The 17848-nt window shown below is 25.9% G+C and overlaps 1 protein-coding gene across 1 annotated transcript in view; it reads right to left on the bottom strand.

The window, feature by feature from the left end:
- Positions 1-1708: 1708 nt before the first annotated feature.
- Positions 1709-17848, bottom strand: part of LOC132950134 (DNA-dependent protein kinase catalytic subunit-like) — a 39556-nt gene continuing 23416 nt past the window's right edge. The window contains 26 exon segments of the mRNA XM_061021373.1: positions 1709-2040; positions 2207-2580; positions 2651-2767; positions 2893-3056; positions 8766-8924; positions 8987-9102; positions 9166-9366; positions 9428-9678; positions 9762-10018; positions 10800-11002; positions 11075-11229; positions 11528-11685; positions 11759-11933; positions 12020-12143; positions 12205-12385; positions 12464-12597; positions 12656-12835; positions 12898-13030; positions 13160-13251; positions 13334-13550; positions 13617-13767; positions 13827-14043; positions 14406-14659; positions 14738-15225; positions 15295-15399; positions 15468-15641. Coding sequence (XP_060877356.1) covers positions 1963-2040; positions 2207-2580; positions 2651-2767; positions 2893-3056; positions 8766-8924; positions 8987-9102; positions 9166-9366; positions 9428-9678; positions 9762-10018; positions 10800-11002; positions 11075-11229; positions 11528-11685; positions 11759-11933; positions 12020-12143; positions 12205-12385; positions 12464-12597; positions 12656-12835; positions 12898-13030; positions 13160-13251; positions 13334-13550; positions 13617-13767; positions 13827-14043; positions 14406-14659; positions 14738-15225; positions 15295-15399; positions 15468-15641 — 4858 coding nt within the window. The 3' untranslated portion in view covers positions 1709-1962.

Consider the following 17848-nt stretch of genomic DNA (forward strand, 5'->3'; position numbering starts at 1 on the left):
CTTTCTAACTTAACTTTAACCACGGACTAAGATATCCAGGACTGGAAACGAACCTATATCATTTGAACAAGATCTGTTACGGAAAGTTAACGAGCGATCGTGGCGACAAAATTGAGTAACTAAAATTTAGTCACTATATATAGTAATAGAGAAGTGTAGGAAGCTGGTGAAAAAGATAGATACTAGGAGATGGTGCTACAACCACTCGTTGACTTTCCGTAACAGATGTGGATCTTTTCATTATACAGTGCACTGTTGTTCGTTTCCAGTCCTGTTAATCGTTAATCATAGTCCGTGACTTTAACTTTTTAACTAGTTAGTGCCCACTGCCCAGCTTTGGCCTTTGGGACAAGATCACGGACCACGATTTAAGATAGTATGGTTGCCCAACGAATCACGATAGTGTCTACCGAAATCACTATAAAAATCAGCTGGTATCTTAAATCGTGCCACGGACTAAGGGCCTGTTTTACAATTATAGTTTAAATCTCGGTTACGCCTGACCCACTGATTTTACCGGCCGAATTCGGTGGTTTAACCTTAGTTTAACGATTGCAATACGGGCCCTAAGATATCTATAATAATGAATACCGTAAACCGGGGTAACTTAGGCTCCAGGAGGTAACTTTGGCCCACGTTGGAATTTTAAATACTTTTGTAAGCTGTGATAAGACATATGACTATTATCAAAATGTTGTGGTGGTTTCCTATAACTAACAACACTGGTAACCGAATGTAATAACATTTTTTTCAAAAAATTTTTTATGGTTTAAAAATTAAAAAAATTAAAATTTGATTTTGCAGAAGGGATGTTTGCAACCACACCTTTACGTGAAAATTGTTAGGTTTTAATTTTTTTACGCGCAACCTAGTTATATTTAGCCCTAAAGTTGAAAAAGACGCTAAAATGGCGCAAAATTACCCCGACCGTTAACGGTACTAATATGAATATAATATAAATATAATATTCATATTATTATAACCTCCATGCATGACGCTTAAAATAAATAAAACTAAATCGTTTCTTTCATGAAATATTGTTTTCATAGAATAGTCTGGTTGTTGCATAGATCCCTGCATTAGTGCATTACCAGCTTTGCCGTGACAAAAAATAGTATGTGTGGCTCGTGCGGGAAGGCAATTGCAGTCATGTCTCCCGCGACTCAAATAGCTCACTCTCGCCGTTTTCATACAATAATATAGTTATTAAAACATTTTGGGTTTACCTAGGAATATTTCACTATTCATAGTTCACACAAATAATAATTCAAGAAATTTATAATAATTAATAAATAATATGTTCATAAAAACGGGGCGAGAATCACCCTGCGTGTATTATACTAATAATATGTATTGATACGTAATTTTGTCAGTAACATCTGCGCATTATTATTGTTACTAATAGCTCACGCACAAGTGCACAACGCACCTGCGACCTGCCATGTATATATTATAATACATTAATATTATAAAACTATTATATTAATAATATATTAAACGAAAAACCACCCGAACGCTGAACCAAATGCTAACACTACTTACGCTATATAGTACTCTATTTACATATCGCCACCGTACCTCCACCATGAAGCTATTAAACCCTAATCATTTTAACTCATGATATTTTAAAATATATAAATTACAACAAATTTCTTATTGTTTCCCTAAAATAGAGTTGGTATTCTATACAATGGTATAATATATGGCACATCAATGCATAAAGTATTATAGTATTATACTATGATCTAAAATGTGTTTTAATAAATTGTAATGAAGTTATGAATTTATCATATAATTAACAAAAATAAACAAATAATATGACCTATATTATAGGTACTCATATTTATTTTTGAACTTCATATTATATAAATGAAAAAATCTAACTATTGGGTATTTTTTTTACAGATAAATGATAACACAATAAGTGTATATAAAAAAAAAAAATTATAAAAAAAAGTTTAATTAAACCCAAAGTTGAAGACCGCTATAGGCTAGACATAAAATTTGATGGTCGGTTGCAATATCTAATAGACAATCAATCTAGAGATAAAAAAAAATGTGAATTAATTTACTGAAATATTAATTATTTGTATTTTTAAAACTATTAAATCAACTTAATATTAAATAATATAGGTACATATTACATAAAACAAAAATATTTGAATGAATTTAGTTCATATTATACTTTATTATAATAATTATATACCTGTTGATTATGTGTGATATTACATTTTTGTAGTTTTGACCTTTTATAAGCACTGTTTTGAGAATCACTTTTGAGTATGTTAAGCAAAGCTTTTTTGTAATCGTTAGGTATACAAGAATTCTCAAGCTCACGACAAAATATTTCAATAGGATTAATGCCATTCATTTTGTCTTTACCAGAGAGTATTTTTTTTTTTGGAAACCATTGTGTTTCTTTAGAGTTGAAGTCACTATCAATTCTTAAAGTTTCAGTTTTAGCCATTTTTGCCCAGTCTGCAGAAGGATCATTAATAAAAACTTGCATCACAGATAGTAACATATCTCGGTTTTCAACTAGAGTTTTTAATGTATGCACCATTGTTTCACGAATAAAACCTTAAAATAGTAATCGTATTTGTTATTTAGAGAAATAATTATAATAATATGTAATACTTTGTTAACAAACCTGTTAAATTTAGTGGTGTCATTAAAGAAACGATATGAGGAGACATTCTAAATGGTATCAGTTCAGGTATTACTTGTATACTAGTTGCAGTATGAAATGCAAAATTGAAATCAATCCCTAAAAAAAGTTAAATAAATTAAAATAACAAAATTTTAAATAGTTAACCATTTTATATTTTAAGCCAAATATTAGAATGGTAGATGTTTATAATTAAATTAAAACTATACCTAATATTATATTACCTATGCAAAATCCCGTTCTTGTTGAAACAATTGTGTTGTCTAGATGTCTATCACCGATTCCCAACAGCCAATGACAAATTGAAAGTACTGAGAAACTGGTTATAAATTTTGATCTCAAGGAAAAATACATTTCAGCACAATAACACAAGTTTAATAAAGATTTCCTAAAAATAAATCACTGTCTTAATATCACATAAAAATATTTCAATTACATCAAAAAAATATTAAGGCTTTCAAATATTAGAGAAAGATTTAATAAAAAACAATAGTCTAATTATTATCCTAGATCTAACTTTACAGAAGGCTTAAGAGGACGTAACACGTATAGTTGTTGATCTTAGAAATGCGTAACATAGGAAATTAATTATGCTTAGCATTCATGTTTAGCTTCGTTAGTTTAAAAACAAGAGTGAATCCCTTTATTATGAAACTTGATTGTAATAACACTATTTGTGTTTGTGTGTGGGTTTTTTTTTATAGTTTAATTTTTGAGTAAGTTTTGCGTACAATATAGCGTAAAAAAACCCATATACAAACACAAATAATGTTCTTACCCTCAATTTTTATTATAGATTGATTCATTCTAATTTTTAAAATAACAAAGTTAAATGTGATCTGCTGAGCGTAAATTTGCTATGTTACGCACTTGTAAGACGGAGACAACACATGCAGGTGTAGTGTCCTCTAAAGCCAATCCACAATTGATATTTTCGCATAAATAAAATAAAAAATTTCATTTAAAAGTTAGTTGAGTTCTTTTAGTTTTTTGCTTTTATTAGATTGAATTGACCTATTATCAAAACTAAAGCTGTGTATTATGAACATCTTTAAATCGTAATATTTTACACACTTAAAACTCACTTTAAAATCAAAATATCAAAAAAAAAAACCTTCAACAGAACACAGACAATACATTTGCATATCAATCTTAAAAAGTTTGTATTTAAAGCTACATGACAGATAAATCCACTTGAAGGTACCATGGTTAAGTACCTATGTGAAGTTTGATTTTGCATATTCCCTGCATATTTATAGTTTTTTTTTTTTTGCTTATTTGTGTATTTTTCTATTTTATTTGGTATATTATTTATAATTTGGATATTTCTATTGATATTATAATATTAACGTGCATTTTTTTTTATTGAAATTGTATGGGAATTATAGCAAATTAGCAACATACAATCATTAAGAGGACGTTACACCAACATATTTTGTTGTCTTCGTTTTACAAGTGCGTAACATATCAAGCATGTGTAGCCCCGTTAGTTTAAAAATTAAAGTGAATTGACGTAATATAATGGTGTAACGTCTTTTTAAAAATATAAATAGATATTTCTTGCTATTTCAAAAATTACTTATGCTTTCTTCTTATTTTTAAGCCCCATATTTTTAGTGCATATAAATGTATATTTCTGAACTTCTTAAGGCATATATCATTGAATATTTTGCCAGTTTTTAGTGCATAAGTGCAGGGGCGGACTGGAAGGGCGGGTAAGTGGCCATACCCACCCAGGCCCTCTAGAAATTTTGTTTGGGCTTCGAGTTATAAGTTTGTTATTTATAATAATTTTTCAATTCCACACTGTAATCATTGCCGTGAAAACGAAGAATACATTATTACAATACTATTTACAAAAATAAAACAACTGGAACAGTCCAACTGCAGTCCCGAAGGCTATAAAAGTTATTTTAGATTCATTTTTGGAATTTATTATGTAATGATACATGTTAATAGATGGTATTGGTAGAAGTTCTGGAACACTTAGTAATTTATTAATATTTTTAAACAATAATAGTAATTAGTATTAAAAATAGTATTTAAATTAAGAACATTAAATTTTTTTTTTGAAATTTGAGAATCTGAGTGGAATGATGAATATATTGATTTAACAATGATGTGTTTTTTTATTTTTTATTTTTGTGTGTGTAAACGATTAGTAGTCAAAATAATTCTTCGATTTTTAACTTCAGTATCTTGTTTGATGGGAAAGTGAATCTAGTTAGTACTTTTGGGAGGTCAAAATTTAAAATTTTCAATAGTTTTCAAAAGCGCCCGGAAAAATAAAATAAAAATTAAGGAAAAACGGGAATTTTTACGCAAAATCGGTTTTTGACAAAATCGATTTTGGCATTTAATGTAAAACAAATGATCATAAATACATGACATTTTCACTGAATGTTTAAATTAGCCTTTTCTATACATGGAAAAAATATCAAAATATTTTGACTTGTTATGAGCTGTTTACAAATATACTCAGTTTCAAAATTTTAGTTTTTTAGATTCTGAACGAAGCGATGAATGTATTGATTTTACAATGATGTGGGTTTTTTTTAAAATTTTTTTTTCATCACCTTTTAGGACAGTAAAAGTACTTGGATTTTCTTCAACAGTAACTTTTCTGATAGGAAAGTGAATCTAGTTGGTACTTTGAGGGGGTCAAAAGTAAAAATTTTGTCAGTTTTCAATTTTTTTAGTTTTTTTTTCTATAAATATCAATAAAATTTTATTTGTTGGGTAAAAAAGTGTGAAAATTTAATATAAGGCTTCTGATATATCGTTCAATAGCAGTTGAAAAATATTAAAAATACATAGGCACAATTTATTTTTATAAGCATTTAAAGTTCAAATTTATCAAATTTATAATTTAATAATTATTTTTTAGTTAAAAATGTATAAAATGTTCAACTTTTATCGCTAAGGATTGAAAATTGAAAACAAGGCTCCACGTAAATAGGTTATATATAAATTACTTTCTTTACAATAATATCATCAAATATACATGGTAATATCATAGGCTGACTGTCCGTTATCGCTCAGAATCATTTTTCTTATACAATGATATCATATCATTGAATTCAAATTTAACACCATCCATTACAGTGACCGACTTGTAACCTACTGTACAGCAGAGCGACATCCACTTACCCACCTTTTTTTCTATGAATGTCAATAAAACTATATTTGTTGGGTAAAAAAGCTATTGACAAAATACGGAAAAAAACACGAAAATTATCGAATTATTTTGAGTTAGAAATTCATAAAAATTTTTCTTTTTAAATCTTTTCAAAATATAATACAAAATTCTTCATAAGTATATCTATCTTTATCAAAAAAAATAATGTCTACAAGAAAGTCAAATTAAATTTTTATGAGCGTTTGAAGTTCATATTTTTACTACATTGGATATTTACCCGATTTCTAATGTAGTGATTTCTTATTTTGTTGTTTTGTTGTAACTAAATCAAAAACAAACCATTGTAGATGCATGCAAATTTGACTGAATGTTTATATTTTCATTTTCTATATACCTAAATTTTTAAAATATTTTGACTCTTTTTTAGCTGTTATGGACATTGTCAGTTTTTAATTTTTTAAATTATTTTTTCTATATATATCAATAAAATGTTATTTGTTGGTTAAAAAAGTGTGAACATTTAATGCAATGATCCTGATATATTGTTACAACAGCAGTAAAAAAAAAAGGTGGGTAAGTGGATGTCGCTCTGCTGTACAGTAGGTTACAAGTGGATCACTGTAATGGATGGTGTTAAATTTGAATTCAATGATATAATATCATTGTATGAGAAAAACGATTCTGAGCGAAGACGGTCAGTCATCCTATGATATTATTATGATATTACTACTTATGTATATTTGATGATATTATTGTGAATAAAGTAATTTATATATAACCTATTTACGTGGAGCCTAAGAGCCTTGTGTTCAATTTACAATCTTTAGCTATAAAAGTTGAACATTTTGTAAATTTTTAACTACAAAATAATTATTAAATTATAAATTTTATAAATGTTGTCAAAATTCGATCTTTAAATGCTTATAAAAAAAAATTGTGCCTATGTATTTTTAATATTTTTCAACTGATATTGTATTAATATATCAGGAGCTTTGTATTAAATTTTTACACTTTTTTACCCCACAAATAAAATTTTATTGATATTTATAGAAAAAAAAAACTAAAAAAAATGAAAACTTACAATGTCCACAAACAGCTCAAAAAGAGTCAAAATATTTTAAAAATGTTATGGTGTATAGAAAATGTTAATATAAACATTCAGTGAAATTTTCAAGTATCTAAATTCGTTCGTTTTTGAATTACAACAAAATAAGGAAATCGCTACATGAGAAATTGAGTAAATATCCAATGTTGTAAAAATTTGAATTTCAAACGCTCATAAAAATTTAATTCGACTTTCTTATAGACATATTTTTTTTAATAAAGGTAGACAAACTTATGAGGAATCTTGTATTATATTTTAAAACCTTAGATTTAAAAAGAAAAATTTTTACGAATTTTTAACTCAAAATAATTTGCTAATTTTCATGATTTTTCCATATTTTGTCAATTTATGAACTTTGAATGCTTAGAAAAAAAAACTGTGACTAAGGATTTTTAATATTTTTCATCTGCCTTTGAAGCAATATACTAGGAGTCTTCTATTAAATTTTCAAGCTTTTATAGCCAACAAATAAAATTTTATTGATATCTTTAGAAAAAAAACTAAAAAAAAATGGAAAATGAAAATGTCCCTAAACAGTTCAAAATAAATCAAAATATTTTGAAAATGTTAGTGTGTAGAAAATGCAAATATAAACAACCATTGAAAATTTCAAGTATCTACGGTCATTTGTTTAAAAGTTACACCAAAAACCAAATTCAATTTTGTGTAAAAATTCCCGTTTTTCCTTAATTTTTCTTTTGTTTATCTTGTCGCTTGTGAAAACTATTGCGAAATTTTTACTTTTGACCCCCCGCCAAGTACCAACTAGATTCACTTTCCTATCAGAAAAGGTACTGTTGAAGAAAATCGAAGCATTTTTACTGCTTTAAAAGGTTAAAAAATTAAAAATTAAAAAAAACACACATCATTGTAAAATCAATACATTCATTGCTCCGCTAGGTTATTTTTTTTTATTAATATTTATAAAGTTCAAATTTTGACAATATTTATCAAATCTAAAATTTACTAATTATTTTGTAGTTAAAAATTTATAAAATGTTCAATTTTAAAGCTAAAGATTTAAAATAAGGTTCCTTGAAAATATGTTATAATATATAAATTACTTTATTCACAATAATATCAACAAATATACTTAGTAATATCATAGGCTGACTGACTGTTTTCTCTCAGAATCGTTTTTTCTCATACAATGATATTATAACATCAAATTCAAATTTAACACCATCCATTACAGTGATCTACTTGTAACCTACTGTACAGTAGAGCGACACCCACTTGCCCACTTTTTTTATTTTATTTGTATAATAAAGTTTAAAAATTGTATTATTGAAGTAATTTGTTTTATAATAATAAAATAATAATAATATTTATTGTTATTTTTCAAAAGAATAGTTACAAATTAAATTTAAGTTTTATTTTACTATGTTAAATTTAGTTGAGTATAAACCTACAGAATTGTTTTAATTTTGTTATAAGTTCCTTAAAAAGTTATTTTATTTAAAATAAAAATTATGAGTCTCTTGTTTGGTAGATTTGAAACTTATACCCACCTGGGCCTTCAGGGCCTCAGTCCGCCCCTGCATAAGTGCATGTTTATTTAGGTATTTTTTACTACATTAACTTACAAACTCCGGTTAATACCTTCTATAATAAGTCAATTCTCTCTGATATTAATTAAAATTAATGAAACTAAATGTGAACAAATACTGGTGTAGTTCTCTTAAATACTTAGCACTGCCAGCATTCCTCATCACTAAAAATGAATATTCAATATGCAGCCAATGTGGCATTTTTTTTTAGAATATCATATATTATCATATGTTTAGCAAAAGTACAAGAGTGCACAAAAAACCGTCAGCTTGTCAATTAGTAAGAAAATATGATCGAAGTACCTTAATATATCATCAGGGATTGATTGGACGAGCTGTTTAAATTTTGCAACAGTAACCATACTATTATTATTTATAGTTGCTTGTGCATAGACAACCATCTTGTTTGATGATATAGACTTTTCAGACAGCCAACGATAATGTTCTACAACTTTAGACTGTCTAAAAATAATATAATTTAAACTATAATAACATATTGTTCAAATATTATAAGGAGTACTAACAATTGTTTTATTCCAGATTCTTTACCATCAGGAAAAGATTCACAAATTAAATCTTTTAATGTGACTGTATTATTAATCCATTCAATCATACCCAATTTTGTTGATATTGGAAACACCTAAAATATTTATTTTTTAGTATTTCTAGTTCTAAAAGCTTACAAAATAAAATAGTATCTTACTATATAAGTCAAAAGTGACAGTTTTCTGTCGCAACAATATGCATTGTTTGACAAAGCATCATTTATTATTTTATGTAATTGTTGAATTCGTTGGTCTTGCCTTAAATCTTCACCAAATTTTATTAAGAAACTATATTTTTCTCCATTGTTTCCTATCATGGTAATTTTAATTGGATTTCTCATTGAAAATATTACTTGAACCTTAAATTTTAAAAACAATATTAAGATTATTTCTATTATACAACTAATTTAATAATATTACATTTGGTTTAAATGATGCAATAGTAATATGATTGTCAATATTAGGTTTTTTTGTTCCAGAATATTGTCCTGGAATTTCAATAGTGTCTATATTATGATTAGAATACTGAGCTAGCCATGGACAATAATTAATTAAATGAGTTGACAGTTTTCTACTGTAGTATTGATTTTTACAAGTATCTACTTGTTTTTTAATTTCTATTAATGCTATACAAACATTATTTAGATTAAAATTAGATGATTGGAATTTGTCTGTAAATAAGAAAAAATTAAAAATAAAATAAAAAGTAGGCAAAGTAATATATTTATTGTATACAAATATTCAAGTAACTTACCAAAAATTAATTTAAGATTTTCTTTAAAGATATCCAATGTTTTAAATTCCTTTCCTTTGAATTGTTGGTTTTCTTCCGTAATAAAACAGTTCTTAAATACATTTTCAAATGACAATTTAATCATACTCAAACAATTTGTTTTTAAACTCTCTTGCACATCATTTATATATTCTTGGAGCTGAGTAAACGGACAACAAACATTACTTATAGCTTTTACAAACATGTCCAAATAAATATCAGATATTAATGGAATGAGTCTGTAAAATAAAATAGATTAAGTTACTGAGTTAGTATTATTTTTCATTAAACAAATTTAAAATAATATACCTATTTTGAAATATGAATAATGAATTAGAGAATATACTTGTTGTCAACTACAAATCTACAGAGTTGACGGGGACAACCATTAAACTTTATCCTAATCAAATCCACTTCTATTTTAATAATGTAATACCTATACCTGGGTCTAACCATAATCATAACTGTAATTGTAATTGTTATGAGATAATCAGTTATAGATCAGTTGGTTCAACGTGATATACATTATTCTGTTAGCCAAAAATTTCAATTTAATTATTCAGTCATGGAAAAGCACTGTTACATTTATAAAGGAAAATTACTTATTCAATTTATACCCCTCCTTGTGGACACTGACAAAATTCAAACAAAATGTTGAATATAAAATTAGAAGATGGCACACAATTTATCTGTTTGTGTATTATTGAATGTTGTTTTACTAGATACCTAATACATATATTTTTTTTTATTATTATTAAATGGAAAAGTATAAAAATATGTGGTAGATCACATATGGTGTATAGAAACTTGTAAAAAAAATAATCGTAAAAACAAAATTGACTGTGAAATTAATACAGAAAATTATTATAAACTAGTATTAAATATTTAAATAAATTTAAAAGTGTTGTTCACAATAATTTGATAGGTACAAAGAAAATAATAATTTATTAATAATAAATAAAGAAACTATTTATTACACTACACTATAGTTAAATAATAATAAATTTATAAACAACATACTTAGCCTTCAAGAATGTTTCACACTCTTCATTATTATACACATTTCTTTCCATAAAAATATTCAAAGGTAACTGAATAGCTTTAGGATAAACTTGACATAAACGAATTAAAAGTGGACTAATTACATTAATTAGAGGAGAATCCAAACAACCTAAAATCTGATTTATCCATTGCAGGAACATATACTCTGGAACATTTTGATTCTAAACATACAACCAATAATTATATAATTAAATACTATTCATTCAATGCGCAAGTAAGAAAATATAAAATACTTCTGAAATGAATGTTTCTTTTAATGAACAGTCAGATAGATTTTCAAACTGCAATATTATAGGAAATAATTCTGATGCTTTTTTAGAACCATATTTCATTGCTTTTAAAACAGATTCTATAAATAATATATATTTCTGATTGTCTTCAGTGTTTTCTGTAAGTATACAATATAACTATAAAAGTATAAATGGTTTATTATACACAAATAATGTTTTCTTTGCATTAATAGTTTGTTAAAAAATAAAATTGTATAAATGATGAACACCCTATTTTCATGTTTGTAAGTTATGTTAATTGAGTAATTATGTCTAAAGACAATAAACTAATGATAAAAATCAAATTAAAATATTTAATTTATTTAACTAAATACAGATTATAGACTTACTTATGGTATAAATAAAATAAATTGTTTTAATCATAATGTTACTAATTTGTATATAGTATGCACATACCTTTAAAATTGATCTCCTCTAAACAATATTGAGCTAACATCAAATGAGAATCAATAATTGTTTTAGTACATAAACTACTATTAAAAGCAATATGAATGCAATTTTTTAAGTTCTGTATAATAGAACAGTCAATTTGTTCTAAAACTTCATCGAGGCTTCTGTAAACACAAACAATGTCAATAACATAATATTAAAAAAAACAAACATTATACACTATTAAAAATAACCTACCCAAATTGTATGTTGCTTTTTATTTTACTCATTATCTCTAATAATACATTTTTTGACAACAAACTAATATCTGATATTTCATGTAAAACATGAGATATATTTTTAGAAATATTTGCAATATGAAAATTAGTTTTTAATAAACAAATTGAAGAACACTGTTCTTTGATCATATTATCTAAAATTAAACACAATACAATAGATTTATATATTATACAATATCGTGTATTAATCTACTTTGTTATAGTAAATTGCAAATATTACCTAATTCTGACCAAGAATTCAAATAGTATTTAAGTTTCTTTTCTGTATCAATTGTATAACAACTAGACATTGCTAATATTTTACTACGGCATAGTATAAAATCTGGTGTCCAATTTTCAGTATTCTGAAATTAATTCATAGTAATTTTAAAATATAACTTTGTGTAATCGATTGATAATATTTACTTCAAATCTAAACTCATTCATGTATTTTTTAGCAACATAAAAATTATTTTTATTTATAGCGCTTTCAATTAAAACTAACATTGACTCCACTTCATAATTGTTTAAAATTTGTTTAAAACAACATTTTTCTTCTGATGGTAATTCATCTATATCTGTCTTGATCTTATTTAAGAAAATTGATCTGTTAAATTAAATGTGATGTAGTTACTATTATATTAATATTTAACTAATAGATACATAAATAGTATTGAATAATAACCTGTTAAGCATTTTAATATCCCATAGTAATAATGAGTCAGAATCTATGGGCAGTTGTGATTGCCATGTTTAAATCTGTCTTTTAATTATTTTGGTATTATCATATGATTGAATTGAAGATAATTTTGTGAAACACTAAAAAATATACTTAAAATAAATTTACAAACAACATTAAACAAATAAATAATCTCACATAGATTTCAGAAAGTGTTTGTAAATTTAATAATTTATCAGCACGTAGCTTATAATATTGAGGTGATATGTTTTCCCATTCTTTAAGAAAGTTCCGCATTCCAAGTTTACACCATAGCTGTGCTTTATTTAAATCATCACAACATAAAAATATCATGCAAGCTTGAGCTGGTACACGTGTCTATACATAAATTGTAAACATTTATTAATATAAAATAAAAATCCAAATCCAAAATATATTACCAATATATATTCTTCTTTATGTCTATCATTTAACCAATTGCTAAATATCTCTATAAATTTACCATCCGATATGCCATTAAGTATTTCATTTAATTCTGAATGTAAAATTCTATGTAAAAGATGGTCTTTATAACTATAATTTAACAATTCAAATTTAAGACATTTTAAAAATTCAATTAGCTTACATGCATATTAAAAATATTTACTGAAATGAGTTTATGATTGAATATTATAATAACATATAATATAATTGAATACTTACCAATTATTATCCCAAATTTTCTCATAGTTTTCTCCAGTTTGAGATTTTAACATTTTATTAATTTCTTTCCAATCAGATAAATTCTCTGAGCACTAGAATGGAATTATGAAATACAATTCATTAGGTATGTGTTATCATTTTGTGATTAGTTATTCAAGGAAAACATTTTAATACTTTATAATATTCTTCAAACAAAAAATCTTTATCACTTTCTAAAATTATATTTTCATCATTACATTCTAATACTGATTTGAATTTCATTTGAGCAATTCGCCAATCATGAGATTGTTCAGCTTTCAATGCCTCTTTTAATGAATCACATGATAGATTATTAATTTTTTCGTGAAATATACCTTCAACAACATCCAATTCACCCATATTTTTGTATATCCTTTGAAAAAACAAAAGCTTAGTTACTTGATAGGCAAAAAAAAAAAAAAATTATATAATGATATACTCGGCTAATTTTATCCAATTATCATCCATGCGTTTGTATGTAATTTTAGATTTTTTTTCAATGTGTTCATCAACTTGTTTTGATTGTAAATAATTTATTGATGTTTCTATAACTAATGCTCCTAATGACATTAAACCACATGATGTTGCAACTAATAAAAATATACAAATGTTAAAATAGTTCATTCTTAAAGATAGATAATACACTTGCCTTCAGTTACTCTATTTGGATCTAAATTGATTTGGGTAGGATAACAGTATGCTGTATCTAAGATAAAGCCTACAAGACTATGATTACAATGACTGTGATTTATCATAGTAGTCAAAGATTTATTCAAGCTTTCAAAATATTGCTGATTAATTTTTGAATTATTTTTCAATCCACACATGATTGATGATGAAATTATTCTTGCTATATTGTTATCCCTCTGAAAAATTAATATTTAAATTGAGTTTATACACTATTTAATGACGAGAAAGGGAAATTATATAACACCAATATTAATACATTTACCAGGCAAAAGCTGTTCTAATTTACAGATTTTAAAATATAAATAGAACCTGTTATAATTAATTTTTTTTGTAAAAATATTCATTAAATGTATAATTACTGTGTAGTATATAAAATTATGTTTCTCATGTATTAGATAAGTACAAGTATGAATATATTCTCTGTGGTTCCTTCGATGTATTTAAATAAAAATATAATACAAATTACCAGGATACAATGTTGCTTTCTTAAAAGAAACTATGTTACAACTGGATCAGGATTGTATTTAATGATACTTACTTTGGATAATTCAATCAACGGCTTAATTACAGATGCATTTGTAATTTCAATATCAGGAAAGTCCCCAATCCTATATTTTCTGTACATATTAACAGATGATTCACGTTTTTGTGCTCTTTCTTTCTTAAATATTTCACGTTTAACATTGGTTTGTACATTTTTCATTGCAAATTGTTTACTTAATATTGATTTGTCACTTAATATGCGTACTTTTTTTTTCTGTATAAAATCTGATTTTGAATTTAGTATATTATCTAAAAAATATTAATTGTATAGTATATATTATAAAATTATTAATTTTATTAAAATTTATAAAAAATAAAAAAATTTACCAAAATTTTGATTCAAGTTTTGTTGATTAATATCCAAAGTAGATATGTTTATTTCATTCAATGACATTTGAGAATAAGTCTCTAGAGTTGAAATATTATCAATTAGTTGAGTTTGAACTATGGTGGGTTGGAACTGTAAAGTCATTGTATTTCTTAGTTGGAATTTTTGCTGAATATTAGATTCAGAATTTCCAAGTGTATTTGAACGGTTCAGTTGGCTAACTATAGTGTCAGCATACTTAGGAAAAGTAGACATATTTTTTGCACGCCATGATGCTGTTAAATTATAATCTTCAAATTCACAAGCATGCAGAGGATATTGAAATATTTTTTGTTCGTAATCTAGAGATGTGCAACATGATTCTAGTAGTATGCTAACAAAATTTCCTAGAAAATGTGATTCAATGTCTGGTGAATAGAGTTGATCCAAAAGAATTAGTAAACGGTCCACGCATTTCAGTGGTAATCTTTTATCGTCAGCCCAAAATCTAGTTGGTAAAAATAAAAAATGATTAATTCAGTTTTAGTTATTTAATTGTATTAATAATTTTGGCAACCTAAACACTGTATGTCGAAGTTCATCATCATTATCCAAAAGACCATTTAATAAGACCTTTTTACATTGATCTGTAATTTGTTTTGAAGTATCAGCATTATTTCCTCTATACAATTAAAATACCATTAATTTATAATACATACATATATTAAATATAATAATTCTATAACTTACAAGTAAATTTCATAAGTGCTATACATAATGTCATAAATCAACTTTCTATGATCATTATTATATTGTTGTGAAATGTCAGCAATTATTTTTATTAATATAATGACATTTTTGGCGTGAAGAGTTGGTATAAGTTGTAAAGTAATGTTTAAACAAATTAGTTGATCATCAGTTCCGCTAAATATTAAGTAAAATGGTTTTAGTATTCAATCTTTTCAATTTCAGAATTTTAAATTTCTTACAACAGTTTATGTTTTATAAAATAATTTTTTTTTATCAATCAAAATTGTCAGTAGAAAATATGAATCATGATTTTTGAACAATTAACAAATAATATATACGTAGGTAACTAATATTTACAATTTCAAAATTTTAAAACATGGCCCAGATTCCTCAATGTAATTAGCAATCAGAAATACCAATTAACCAAGTTCACAGTAATAATTGAAAAATTGTGAATAAACCTACTGTTCAAATTACTAATATTCCCAGTCTTATAAAATGTTCTACTTTTTATTATTTTACCTAATAATGCTATATATTCTACGTGTCCTGCACATGCACTTCATTACATTGAAAAAACAAAAAGAACTATATTAGCTTATGTAAAATGTTAATCGCAGAAGTAAAAAGATATTTTTTTAAGTTTCCAGTTTCCAAAAATGTATTATTTTGCCAGAACCAATAATTATCAGGGGATATTGTTAATGTGGCAAAATATTATAACAAAAACTTTCAACAATTTAAAGAGGTTATGTAAACGTAAAGTATGATCTTACTCTAACAGTTTCTAATAAAAATCAAACAAACAATTTTATTGAGCTAAGATGATATAAAAATGATTTAACTTATACATCTGTCAACTTTGGTTTTAAGAAGGATACAATACAACACAAAAATAGAGGGGAAATGGATGTTGCACTGCTGTACAGTTGGTTACAAATGGGTCGATGTAATCGATGTAATTAAATTTAAATTCAATGATATAATATCTTTAAATACAAAAAACGATTCTGAGAGAAGATAGTCTATTATCCTATAATATTACTAAGTAAGTTTATTTTATGATATTAGTGATTAAATTAATTTTAGTAATAGTCATTAGTAGGGAACGGATATAAATGCTCTAAAAAACAAGAAAAATGCCTTAAAAAAATGCTTTAACATCAAAAAATGCACTAAAAAAATATATAGTAGGTTATACACCATATAAGGTGCTGCATCACTGAGAAATAGGAGTACATTATCGTGTTAAATACCCTTTGGCCACAACAAGCTCATAGATTGATCAAATAATTTAGCTATAGTACTATTATTTGCTTTTTCTAAGACTTTGCAATTAAATAAAAAAGTTTTACCGGGACATCCAATTTCTAAAGTGCCAATTATGACATTAGCGACATATCAGCCATCTACGTCTGTAGTCTCATCTATACTCACCCACAATTTTTTATTCTTCACGTAAGTTCTAATAGAATTTATTGTATTATTGTAAGTATTGCCTACATAGTTATTTCTAATTGTGGATTCGTCTGGAATGTGTTGGCTGGTATACTTTGAAAGAAAATTGCGGACATTTTCATTTTTCAGTTTAGAAAGAGGAATGTTAGCAGATACCATTGCAGTACAAAGATAGCAGTAAATGCATTATTTTTTGGAACGGTATTAATTAATGTTTGGACAACTTCACTTTTTTTATTTTTTTGAATATCTAGTGCACGTAAATGTTTTTCTCTACCCACATGTTGTGTCACAGTATATTTTTTTTCGGCTGCCACTCTGACCTCACAAATCTTACAAAAAAGAGCGCTTCCATCGGTAGAAAAAATTGATTCCCCATATTGTTGAACGTATGACCGCAAACGATAAACATCTGAAGATTTGGTCTTAGGCATTTTCAAAAACTTCGTGGAATAAACAAAACTAAACTAAATACATCTACAAAAATCACTCGAAAACGTTAACGATGAGGCTATACGCGATACTAAACGATGAAGTAATGACTCAATTCAACAGTGCAATACAAAATTACAATTTAGATAAACAGTTTATCGTATCTTATCTTTACCTTAATGTGGGTAATAATCTGTTGTAGCTTGTATGTATGTATATATTTTGTGTCTACACGTGTCAACAATAATTTCGTAATTTCGTAACATAATACACGTGTCAACAATAATTTCGTAATTTCGTAACATAATACACGTGTCAACAATAATTTCGTAATTTTGTAACATAATACATATTTAGGTATTTTAATTTTTTTTAGAATGAATGTGGAAAAAATGTTGAAAAAATAACTTAAAAACCACAAAATGCACTAAAAATTTCAAAAAATGCAAAATAAAAGTTACATTTTTTATTTGGAAACCAATGTTTTCGGA

The sequence above is a fragment of the Metopolophium dirhodum genome, chromosome 8 (genome assembly GCF_019925205.1).
Source record: "Metopolophium dirhodum isolate CAU chromosome 8, ASM1992520v1, whole genome shotgun sequence".
In the NCBI taxonomy this organism is placed as follows: domain Eukaryota; kingdom Metazoa; phylum Arthropoda; class Insecta; order Hemiptera; family Aphididae; genus Metopolophium; species Metopolophium dirhodum.